General features: G+C 40.0%; 1 protein-coding gene across 1 annotated transcript in view; it reads left to right on the top strand.

The window, feature by feature from the left end:
• GMCL1 (germ cell-less, spermatogenesis associated 1) overlaps positions 1–12,438 on the top strand; it is a 19,418-nt gene extending 6,980 nt beyond the window's left edge. Inside the window, exons 9-13 of the mRNA XM_014958842.1 lie at positions 3,872–3,941; positions 8,587–8,662; positions 9,504–9,649; positions 9,859–9,946; positions 11,054–12,438. Of these exons, the coding sequence (XP_014814328.1) occupies positions 3,872–3,941; positions 8,587–8,662; positions 9,504–9,649; positions 9,859–9,946; positions 11,054–11,182 (509 nt within the window). The 3' untranslated portion in view covers positions 11,183–12,438. The remainder of the gene's footprint in view (positions 1–3,871; positions 3,942–8,586; positions 8,663–9,503; positions 9,650–9,858; positions 9,947–11,053) is intronic.
• Positions 12,439–12,855: the final 417 nt, after the last annotated feature.

The following is a 12,855-nucleotide window of genomic DNA, read 5'->3' as shown; positions in this document are numbered from 1 at the left end:
ATGTTTTTTTTTTTTTTTTTTTGGAGAAGATGAGATATTTAAGTATTCCACTCTTGTCCTTCTATTTTCATTTTGACTTGTATAAAAATGCATCCTCATTCTAGTGTTTTTTGAAGCCCATAAAGTGAAATGTCATTTAATATAATTAACATTACATTATCACTGAAAAATAAAAAGGCCCAGTCTTATCTTGCTGCTGAAGTCCGAGTTCATGGATAGGCTTTGTTCTTTGCTTGGGAGCTCTGCAAACCTGGCTGCTGGTAGATGAAAAAGACTGGAAATAAGTTACCAAGTTGGGTTCTCACTGGAAAATGTTTTTCCATTGTCATTCATATCTTTTATCATATGAAACACCTGCTCCTCCTTCTTTTTCCACATCTTTTAAAAAAAAAATTCTTTTTCTCCCTCCCCAGAATTAGTTGTGTTCCTTATAACAGTGTTTGGACTTCTCATGCTCTGCCTTTGAATTTGGCTCTTGATATCCCTGCTCTGTATTTTACTCTGGGTGTTCCCTTAACCAATTGAATCTTACCATTGGATTTTGCTTCTTAACTCTCTGACAGCTTTTTTTCCTGGCTCTCACGTACACAGCTTTGATATTATTTTTTTTTAATATCTGTCCAGGATATAACCATTCATCTTTGTGTCTGTGATGTCTATTTATAGGTGTAATTGCCAAATATCAATTAAGTCTGCTTCTATTGAGCTGTTTATTGCCTTTATTTGTAACTTCTTGACATCTGTATTCTTGTCATCTGTCCAGACTTGTAGCCTTGGGGGTTGCTTTGGACTCTTGCCATATATAAACATTTAACCTATCTTTGAGTTACACTACTACCTTCCTGTAGAATTAAAATTTTCATTTTTAATGAAAAAAACTTCATTTTCATAATTTTCATTTTTAAATTTTCCATCTTATATTGGCTTTTTCCTTCATGCTGCCATAGATGTCAGCACAGTGATGCTACAATGCCAGAGCAGACCTGTCGGGATGTTTCTTTTGAAGCCTACTGGCCTGATCAAACTGTTAGATGCTTTTATAATGCTTCCTGTGCCATGAAGATGATGTAGTGAGCGTCACTGCTCAGGGTACCTTTCTTGTACTGCTGTATCCTATCTCTGCCAGAAAGAATGATTTAGTTGCTTTTTGTCACTTGACAACCTTGAGCGCTTTCTTCTCCCACTTTGAAATGTTTGAAGAATGAGGCTGTCAGGAGCTGAGCTGTGACCCTCTGTCATCGGGTTCCTGTGGGAGGGGCAGGGTCCTTTCCTCGCTAGAAATCTTTCAGTCTCTTGAGTGAGTGGGCAATTACTACTGCTTAAATGTACTGGCTTTCCCTGTTCCTGGTTCTGATTTGAATTTGTAGCTTAATAGGTGGAGAAGAGACTGTCCTCTGCAGTAGTTCTGACAAAGTAAGATATGAAGGCACTGGTTATCCTGTGCTTTAAATGTCTATTTAAAAGTGTTCTCTGAACAGCAGGTGGAGGCAGTGCATTGTGGAGTGGAGCTTGGAGCCCAGGTGCAGGAACATTCTGCTCAGTTACGTCCAGCAGATGGGGCAGTTTTGGACCTCGAGCAAGTGATAAAATTTTATATCACACATAAAAATCCCGGAAGAACAGATCTGATCTTTGATACGTGCTATTTTTATACGCTTAAGTGATGTATAAAGTAAATGAAATCCATATTACTTAAGATTGATATTGGTACAGATTATAATTAAAGTGCAAAGGCATCTTCATTGTGTAATAAAAAATAAGATAACTTTGGGTGAATGACCCTTTAGATCCTTATTTCAACGATGACACAGGAGAACTGTGGATTATTTCCTTGTGAAGTGACTTTGTCAGCATGGGAATAAGATGTTGTAAACCAGAAATTTGCCAGTATTGCACTGGATTTTCTTCTCTTAATGTTGCTGTTGTTATCACTTATCAAAACTGCGATGGACAGCCTTAGTTCTTCAGTGGATAAATTTTGTGTCTGTGCTCAAAGCCAGAAGCCTTCTATCTGTGTATGCCAGAGGAAGAATGTTTCTTATGTTGTTACAAGATTAAGTGCAACTTTGAGGCTGATTTGCTAGTGCTTATTGGAAAAGAATGTGTAATTTTCTCACAGTTCACAAGATTTTAGAGAGCAAAACGTTTATTCTTTTAGAGTTAAAACATTTCATAAACTGTGATAAACGCTGGAATAGGCTTGGCTGCTTTGTAGTCGTGCAGTGGGAAAGGGGGTGTGATGACAATTTTTGAGTGTGTGGTTAGTGCAGGAAGAGCATCTGATGTTTATGCTCTACCACTGATTATTAATTACAAAAATAAATAAAGGGCTTGATTTCCAAGAGAACTGGAAGAAGAGCATAATGTGGAGACCTCTGTGTAATGAAGTGCTGTTAGAGCTTAATACTTGAGAGCCCTTGGAATCTCTTGATTTCAGATTGTTGTCAAAAGATCTGTGTTAAGAACAGGAAGTGTTGCTCCTCTTTTAAAAGGAGGCTTAGATAAATATTACTGGTGCACTTCTGAACAGATTATTGGCTGCCAGCATCCAGTATTTGAGGTGATAGCATCATTCCTGAGAGAGTCTACCAATGTGGAAATTACTGGGTAGTTTGTATAAGTTTGTGTGAACCTTTTAGGTTGTTATAGATTAAATTGCTTTCAGGGAAGGAAATCATGTTGAACAGTTGAAAGAACAGTGTAATTTAATTATTTTTTTAATACCCTGTATGTGCATAGGACCTGCAGGAGGAAACTGAAATACCGTATTAGGAGAGTCTGTTCTTGTTTGCATAGAGACAGAAATACATATTGGGTCTGTCTGTAAGTGAAGTGTTCATTATTCTGCTTTGCATCTCCTGATTTATTTTCTTTTTTTTTTCCTTCTAGCACATCCATTCTCTGTTCCTTAACTGTGTAGTTTTCCTTAAATCATTTTTATACTTTCTGTTGTGCTTTGGTTCATTCTCTATTGCAGTCTGAATCTGAACTCTAGAGTTCAAGGACTGGTACTAAGTTTTGCATCTGGGAGATCTAAGGCATTCTCAGCACCGTGATCTCGCTGCTTCTCCCTTCTATCCTCTTCATCATCTTCTGTTTTCCTGGTAACTGGTTCTCACTGTCCATTCCATCCCAGTCCATTTCATCCCAGTCCATTCCTCCACAGAGTTTGTTTTCATACATGACCTTGCGTTCTTGCCCCAGTTTGTTATCCTGACTAAGAAGAACTTACATACTGTGCTTTTGGGTGCCTGTGATCCCTTTTGTGTACTTACAAGCTATTAGCTTTTGTTCTTTTTCATCTCTTGGTTGCAACTGTTAAGTTAATACAGCTGATAACATCTTTATGGTGTTCTCAGAAGAACACATGATTTATGTTTATTCCTGGTAGGGGGCAATTTCTGTTTGTTTTTACCATATCCATGATAACTCTCTGTTTCCTTTACCTTTTGATTCTGTTTTCTTCTTGTGTAACTTGCGTAGAATTCTCTTGGGGGTTTCAGAAAACAGCATCTTCTCCCAAGAGCTTGTTAACGAGCTTCTTGGCTTAACGGAACTTTGCACACCGAGGAAATGTGTTGAGCTGCATCACTTCTGGCAATTGTGAATGCTTGATAAGATGAATATAGTCCTGAACTACTTAGTGTTGGCTGTTGATTTTTACCTGTGCTGCTGCTTCTGTGGTTGAGGCCTGGAGATGAATAACACAAGTGTGTTACCAGGTGGTGCGTTTGCGTAGGTTGTCCGGTTAATAAGTTTAACCTTATTAATTCAATGTAATTTTATTTTTTATAAATCAAATGTTTATGAAACATCCCCATTCCCCGCTCCAAAGACAACACCAAGCTTTTTTTTTTTTTTTTAATTTTAGAATGGCTGTCCTCTGTTTACAAACAGCAGTGGTTTGCCATGCTCAGAGCAGAACAAGACAATGATATTGGGTAGGTATATTACAGGCTTTCCTTTATTTCTTTCTGAAATTAGAAACCTTCCTCTTATATAAACTCTGACATTATTAAGTTTTGGAGTTCACGTTAAGAAGAGCAGGGGTAAGACATACTTCAGTGATTTTAAACTCTGTTGCTCTCAGTGGAGCTGTCTGTTCCCTTGGGCTGGCTGATCTACTATTGTTTAAACAATAGAACTCTAGAAGACCTTGTACAATGTGACCAGAGGTGAACACTGGGGAGGGGTGTTCTGTATATCCTTTTATATTGGTTAATGCTTCTCACTGGTGCTTTGTCTAGAGATATGTGTTGAGGCTGTGAAAGAGTAACTTGGCCTTCCATTTTAAGGACCACTTTAGGCAAAGTCCAGCAGATGGAAAAGAAGTCTTTTCTGTCCTGCTTCCTTCCTCCTGGGCTAGGTGGGTGAGAGGTTGTGGTGTGATGGAGCTAACTATTAGTAGAGAAGGTGGATTGTAGTTTTTTGTTTATGCAGGTGTACCTACACACTAACCTTTGTTCCTGCCTCTCCCGGGCAGCAAGCAAGGGCCCAGCACCCAGCAGGGCTTGGCATCCTGTGACCTCTTCACTTCATTCCCTTCTACTTTCACAGCCTTTCCCCCACCCAGGGTTTATGTTTGATAGTTCTCCCCACTGCCAGCACCTCCATCTTTTCCCAGGCAGGGCATCCTTCTCCACTGCTAAGATGCTGTTGACTCCATAATATTCCTATTCTTATATCGTATCTTTTCTCCTGCCTATACCACATGCTGTGCTGTGTTGGCATTTCATTGCCATTGAGGAAATTCCATGATGACTGCCATGTTTCTGTGTGCTTCCAGAGATCTGCATGGAGCTGTACCTTGTGGAACACCCTGAGTGCTGTCTGTGTGGGTAATGGATGGTTGGGTTCCTCTAGCCTGTGCCCAATGAGGGCTGTCAGTGGTGGTGGCTTGGGCAGGGAGGTGTGTGGGTTTAGTGTATGTTACATGTGTGTGTGTGATCACAAACTGTTCCCTTCTGCTTGCTTTTTGCCACATTGCGTTGAGCCAGGTCCCTTAATCTCTTTCCAAATGCTGAAACTACGACAAAATGTGACTGGGGAAGTCGTTCCTGCCTTGGTGTTCTCTCCTAGTCCTGGCTGTGCTTTGTGGAGAATAAATGTTGGGTCAGGAAGCTGCGGGATGTTTGTTTTGTTTTAAAAACCAATAAAACAACAGCTTTATGTTCTGTTGTTTCTGTTAGCCCAGCATTTGCTGTTCTGAAGACGGCCACGTTCAGTTGCAATGGTAGGCTTCGTTAAGTAATTGCAATCTGAAAAGCATAAGAACCACTGTCCTGATTTTGAACCAAAGGCCATGCAGTCGGTGGCAGCCGTCGGCGATACAAATGTCCCATCTTCCTTTAAAGTGAAGATTGAATATTCTCTTGATATACTTCTCTGGCAGTGAGTAGTTAAGGATTTTCCAGTGGGAGGTTTTGGCTGGATCATTATTGAATGACCAACCACCAATAGACCTGTTCTCAAATGTGCACAGTTCTGTTTAGAATCAGCTTATGCTTTAGCCCCAACACCCTGTGCCAGTGGCTTCCGTGGCTTAATTGTGTTTTATATAGGAAATATTTCCTTAATTACTTCCTTTTGATAGTGTCATGTAATAGTGTGAAAAATCCCCAAAAATATGACGTTGGTCTTAAAAGTCAAGTTCTTTAAGAAGTGTTCCTTTTTGTCAATAGCAGTGCTTTAGAAACTGGTAGAGGTAAAGCACGTAATTATGAATCTTAACATTTCAGCTCCTAAAGATTAACGTTGGGCAGGCATAGCTGTTTCTGATACTGTTGTTTTCTTGGGAACACTTTTCTTATAATGCTGTCATGGATGTATCTAACAGTAGATCATACATCGTGCGTTACCTTCTAGCTCGTATGGGAAGCACAGTTAATGTGAAAGTGAGTATTAATGTGGCCATCAAAATTCGGACACAAGACCGTGTATTTGCTTATTTTTGATGTATTTTGGTGGCTCACTGTAATGCAGTGAGAGCATTTTGGTTGTCAGCCAGTGGATATACACGCTTCTGAAAAAGTAAGCTCTCATACAAAACAGAAGTGAAGGTGGTGGGGATCATACCAGCTTCTAAAAGGAGCCTCTTTCATGTTCAGCTACAGTGTTGGTGGTTTCAGTGACTTTTGGAACAAGCAGAGTATTTTTCCACCTTTTTCTTGCTTGTCTAGTTTTCTCTTTTGCAGTATGGGATTTTTATTATTATTATTTATTATTATTTTCTAAGGCAGCTAAAACTGAAAATCTTAGGCAGAGAAAGCTTTACCTTACAATAGACTCCTGTTTGCCCGAATCTCTTATTCTGGCATTCACTGCTGAGGCCTTTCATTAAGGGCAATGGTAAGAAGCGGGTGAGATGTAGTGTTTCTTCTCAGTATATCTTAACTTCTGAATTTAGTAGTTTACAAACTTAATAGTTCGAGGTAGCATCCAGGGTACTGTTTGTTCAATAGTCAGTAATGGACTAATTGTCTTTGAACGTGGTGTTCTCCAGAGTTGTGTGGGAGGGAGGTGGTACATGTGTGTGAGTGGAGTGCTTCCCTGTTCTGTGCAGTTGTGATGTCGCTAGTCCATAGCGCATGATCTTTTAAGACAAATGTTATTATTTGAAGTCCTGAGATCACTTCTCTGCCTTCTACTGGCAAGCTGCAGTGCCGCCCCCCGGTGAGATGCCTGTGGTTTGTAACTCATGTGTCAGAAGGCAAAACATGCAACTATCCCCTTGTATTAAATCAAATATTTTGGACGTTTGACCAACCTGTAGCTGAAAGAAAAGAATTAAGGTTTTATAAGATCATGCTTTTATCCAGATTTGCTGCCCTTCCTCTCACACTTACTGCCTGTATCAGTATTTTAACACGTTTTCTCCCTTAGAGATAAGGATGCAAACTTAGTAAGCTGCATGAAATGTGAAGTCTGACTCCCAGGGAGCTGATGTCAGGCTCTATTTTCATATCCCACCTGGTGCACACCATAATTGCATCTGCTTATTCTAGCACTGCCAACATGGAAATGATACTGCTTTGAAATGTGTGATGTGGTTTGTTCTTTGGATAACTTTAGAGAGGAGAAGAAAACGTTTCTCTTCTATCTTACGTAGTTTGCATTTAAAAGAACTAGATTTTTATTACTCTCCAGAATTTTTTAGTGTAGTACTGGAGTTTATGACTTTGAACCGTAGCTGCTCAAGCTTTACTTGTGCTAAAGTGGATCACTTTTTTTTTTTTTAATTAAATAATTCTTCAGTGGCAGATGCAAGACAGATCTTTCAAATCCATGAATGGAATCGTTTCTACTCTAACAGTCTCTTTGGCAGTGTTAAGAACAGAATAACTTGACTATTCACTGAGCATATGTCAGGCCAGCGTAAGTGGTTAAAGCTGGAAGTTTTGCATCTTCTGAGGCTGCTCGAGGAATTGAGAGGTGGGAATGCTAATGTCTGTCTGCACATCTTCTACTCATGTTTGTGAAATTTGTCACTAATTAAACAGAAATGAATCTTCTATCACCATTACTGAATTTAGGTCAGCTACATAACCAGTTCAGCTAGAAGATGTGGAAAAAGCACACAGGAGATTCTTGGATGAATTTGGTTAGCATGATTAGCTTATTTGCTTAACTTATTCATAAAATGCTTAATCTTCCAGGATTGGTTGTTACAGAAACAGAGGGTGGAAAGACCACAGTCTGTTTGTTCATAAAAGCTATAACCACAAGTTCTTGTGGTGTGTGTGTAGTAGGAACAGAGAAGATGCTGCATTTCTTCTTGCTTGTAGCATATTGTTTGATATTGCAGGTTTATAATTTAACTGGCAGGGTGGGGGGGGTTGCCTTTCGTTGTGATTTATAATATTCCAAGCATTTCTCCTCAGTGTAACTCGAAGACTTACTGGCAATGGTTGCTTATTTGCTTAATGATGTAATTGTGTCTAAAGTGAAGTGAGTAATACACTTCTGGAAGGCTGGGACTGATTTTTCTTGCGCTGGCTCTGCAAGATTTTTTCTACGTGTCGAAGTGCCAGTGGAAACTGTTGGGTGAAACAAGTTCATGTTGGTATAGGATGACAGAATCAAGAAGCTCGTGGCACTTCATGATCACTGCGGGTAAACTTTTTTTTTTTTAGACAAGTTGCATAACCAGCCTCTTGAGAAATCTTTCACTGCGTCTCTGCAGGCGCCTCTCCATGGCCCAGCTGTTCCTTAGCAGTAACACTCGCTTATGGTTGTGACTAGGGAGTTGGGACCACTGTGTTTGAAAAGGATTTAGGTTTTTTAGGAGGATTAGAGAGCATATTTCATTGCAATAGCTATTATTTTCTTATCTGGAAAGGTTCTTCTGTAAGAACCTACCTACCTGAGGTTTATATTGCAGTTTTGTATGGTAGTTAGATGTTCGTGGGATAATTTGGGTTGGAAGGAGTCCTGGGAGGTCATCTAGCCTAACCTCTGTTCGAAGGAGGGTCATTTGTGTGGTCATGCCAGTGTACTCTTGGCTGTTCATCTTTCCCACCTTAAAGCACCGTACAAAGCTGTTTAAGCGTCCTTAAAGATGCACTTTTTTTTTTTCCTTTTTCGTAGGCCTCAAGAAATAAATAAAGAGGAACTGGAAGCAAATAGCATGAGGTGTGGTCGAAAACTTGCAAAGGATGGTGATGTAAGTATGGCATGTGGCTAAGGCTGTGCATAGCTGGTGTGGCTTGGACATGTTAGGTATTTTCAAAACATCTAGGTCTTAATTGTCAAACTGCATCAAAAAGGAAATGGTACGTTAAAAAAAAATATTTCATTCTCCCTAGAAGGATGAAAACATTTGCTGTCTTTATGATGAACAAGGAATTAAGTGTTTTAATTGTGCTTGTACACTGCAAACAAGCCCATGTTTGGAAAAACTTTTAGTGTGTGAAAGGAGGGAATGTAGCCAGGACTTGTCATTTGAGACTTGTAAAATACTTGCAGCTAAAATATAGCTTTGATCACCGCTGTCTTTTTAACTGGAAAAGGAAGCTTTCTAGGTAAAACGTGTAATAGTCACAGCCAGGCTCTTGTGAAAAAAGAGGAAACATGAGTATTTTCCCACTGAAGTCACTTGAACCAAGGATGTGGTGCTCCAAGGAGTGCTTTGTGCATGAACGGGACCTGTAGTTAAGGGCTACTCAGAAACACAGCACCAGTGACCAGAATGCAGAAGTATTTTAAATGCAGAAATATTTTAAATCCACTGTCATTAAATGTGTTTCTGTATATTTGGAAGGCAGTTGATACTAAGCTTGTCTCGTGTATCATCTGTCTGCAAGGGCTGGCCCCCAAAAGTGTGTGGTTGCCTACCAAGATGTTTCAGAGAGGTGTTGGTGAGGGTCCTTGAATCCACCATCCATCCCTGTAGCTGAGAATCCCATTCCCAAATTTGATTTGTTGGAGAAGTGGTGCTTTTCATGTTGTAGCCAATACTCAGGCTGGTTTGTTTGGGTTTTTGTTTTTCTACTGATGTTCTTCAGTACTGCTGGCGCTGGACTGGGTTCAACTTTGGCTTTGACCTTCTCGTTACTTATACAAATCGTTACATCATTTTCAAACGGAATACGCTGAATCAGCCGTGCAGTGGATCAGTCAGTCTGCAGCCTCGGAGAAACATAGCCTTCAGGTAAAGGGTAGCCAAGAAGCAGGCCCTGTGGTGTATGCGAAAATGTCTTACTCTAACAAAGTCTTTCCGTCTGTGTTTGCATTAAATTTTGTTGCCACCAAGATAGTTTCGTTTGAAAATCTTATTCTGTCTCCCTGGGAGAAGCTCTTTATGCTAGAATCACTGAGTTATGGGATACTAACTTAATTTAACTGTTTTTATGTCCCTAGGTTACGTCTAGCCTCTTTTGATAGCAGTGGGAAAATTATTTGCAGTAGGACAACGGGGTATCGAATCCTAACCCTCGAGAAGGACCAGGTATGTTTGTGGAATTCTAAGCTGTTGAACTGGAGTTGTAGAGTCCAAGGTATGAAAAAAATGCTGAGAAGTCAGCGATGCTTTTGAAGAGCAGTTGTTGTTCTTATTGTTATTGCTTATGTGGAATTTCAAGCATTCCTTTTATAGGCAGTGGGAGATTAAGCTAATTTCTCAACTGTAACTAGAGTAGGATAGCATGGATTTCATTAATGTTGGCAATGGTGAAGTTAGTTCCCCAATGGTGAAGAAGTTAGATGCTGCAGAAGCTATCTGCTTGTGGGCTGTCTGCTGGGCAACTGCTTCCAAGGCTGGTGAGATTACTCTTCTGAATAACATGTCCATCAAATTCTTGCTTATTTAGACGCAAATTTGGAGTTTTTTTTAAAGATTCTTGCTGACAAGTTAAAAGATTGTCTGCTTATTGTTCAAGGGTGGTATTCATTACTCTATTAAAAAAATAAATAAAAACCTCAGAGGGGAGCAGAGTTTTCTTAAGAGAACATGCCCGTTTCCACCCCTCTGCGACAGCAGAATTTAGTAAGGAATGTGAAAGACTTGATAAAGTTTCTTAAATCCTAATCAGCAGTGATATGTAGATGGCGAGCGCATGGAAAACTTTTCCCTGTAAATGCCATCCTTACTGTAGGATGAAGTTTCAGTTTTGCTACCCCAAAGTCCATTCCTGGAATAAAACTGAAAAATTCCTGCTGCCAACAAACTGTAATTTGCTTTGACTGTTATGGATTGCCTGGTTGGTTAAATCTGAAACTGATAGTGCAGAAATGTTTCCCTTTCCCTCCAACGGGCTTGAAGGGAAAGTTTGCTCAGCCGTTTCTTAAGGTTCTGTTCTCTTTGGTGCAGGAGGGTTGTCAGAGCTGGGTCAAAGGGTTAAAGCGTGTTGAGAATATCTTATCAGTGTTAAGATTATAAAGCCTCTGCCTAAGGTGAAGGTGAATTACTATCTTGGCTTTTTTTATCTTCTGCTTCTTAGTCCATAGTAATTAAAATTTATAGAATGACTGGTAGTATCAGTGTTGTGTGCCTTTTGATGGACTTCCCTCTAATGGCCTTGCTTACTGTGCCAACGGCCCTCGTGTTTCCTTCCAGGAGGAGGTGGTGATGAATTTGGACAGTCGACTCCTGATCTTCCCCCTCTACATCTGCTGTAACTTCTTGTACACCTCACCAGAGAAGAAGGCTGACAGTGAGGCACTGCCAGATAATTCAGAAACCTGAGACCTCTTCAGTGGAATATAGTAGCACTTCTGTAACTCTGTATGCCTGCTTTAAGTGAAACACCCTGCTGACGCACAGAGCTTTGACAGCAAAAGGCCTTACACTGTAGCAAATATATTTATGGCCTTAGTATACTCCTATGCATATCTGAAGAGAAGATCAGAAGTTATATAGGCCAAAACTAGTTATCCCATTTTTTTTTTAATTTTATTTCTGTTCTGCGTCTTCAGAGCACAGCCATTCTGTGTCTGGGAAGTGTTATACTTCTATTTTTCTGGGCAAAAACTGAGCCAAATTGGAAATAGGGAATTTGTGTGAATGACATTTTACGAGGTTACCTGTCAGATTCTGAGCACGCGTTGTAGGACATGTGGCTTTTGTTAGCGTGTTCTCTGATGTTTGTTTTTTTTCAGTAACTGATCTGTAAATACAGATCCGTATTCTGCTCACTTTTGTGGCCCTTTTCCTTTAGGGCCAAGTACATCCATGTAAATGTTGCCCGTGAACTTTTCTTAGTTATTTAACTGTACAGACTTTCAGATCTGCTTGTTTTTAAACCTTTAGTGCATCAGATAACACATACATTTCTTTCTTGTTCTTGGGCTTTTTTTAACATCACAGAAAATATTTCTCTTTTTTTAGCACATGAATTTGCTAATAAGGATGCTTGTAAGTGAATTCTTTTTTTTTCCACATACTGAAAATACTCCAATAGACTAACCATCATTTCAGTCTGTTATACATCAGCAGCCTGCAGCTGGATCCTCCTGAATGCTTACTATACTGACGTGAACCAAATACCAGTTTTTAAACATTGCTTTTTGTGACTTGTTTTAACTGTTACATTGGGAAAATATCCCCTTTTAGCTCAGGAACTTGTGACCTTCGAGTGCCTTTTGAGCTGTACGTGTTAACACAAACTTCACGTCAGTTTAAGCAAGGTCACAGGATCCAAAGGAGGAGCTGGGAACAAGGGATTCCTTTTCAGTTGGTGTGAGGAACGAGTCCAGTGTCAGAGGTACACTGTATTCCTTCTGTCTGTCTCTTGGGTTTTATGTTTGTCTATCGCAATTTTGAATTCTTACAGCAGGATTTTTGGATTCAAAGGGGCAATTTTGCCTCTTTAGTAGCCTATTTTTTTAATGTTGTCAGAAAAGTATAAAACCATTTGTACTTTATAACAAGGATAAAAATGTGTCAGGCAAGATGGGAAAACATGGCAACTTGTCAATAAATGATTTCAAGTGGACTTCTCACCAGTGTCTCTCCTTTTCTGCCATGAAAAGCTCTTTCTATTGCACTCAGCCCGTGGATGTGCTCTGTGTGATCTCGTGTTGTCTTACACTTCTTTGGACACAGAAAGCAGAAGTGTTTTAAGGTGTTCATCTGCTACAGCATCGAACTTGGCATTTAGATACTTAAGTAAGCAGTTTTTATTTTTAACTAGAAATACCAAGACTTTGTTACTGGTTCAGTGGAAGGAAACTGGGGCTGTTTGTTAATGGCCAAAGAGAACCAGTACGTTGAAATACCTGGGGTTTATGTAATGCCAGAGCTGAAATGCAATCTCTGGTGGTGGGTTGAGCTGCTGCAGGGCTCCTGCTTTGTGCTGAGGGCTCAGCACCTTCCATTGGGGTCCAGATCCTGCTCTGCCCTTGCCACCCCCCTGGCTC

Source organism: Calidris pugnax, unplaced genomic scaffold (genome assembly GCF_001431845.1).
Source record: "Calidris pugnax isolate Ruff unplaced genomic scaffold, ASM143184v1 scaffold244, whole genome shotgun sequence".
Classification (NCBI taxonomy): domain Eukaryota; kingdom Metazoa; phylum Chordata; class Aves; order Charadriiformes; family Scolopacidae; genus Calidris; species Calidris pugnax.
The sequence above is the reverse complement of the archived record's forward strand: the minus strand, read 5'-3'. Positions and strand labels throughout refer to the sequence as shown.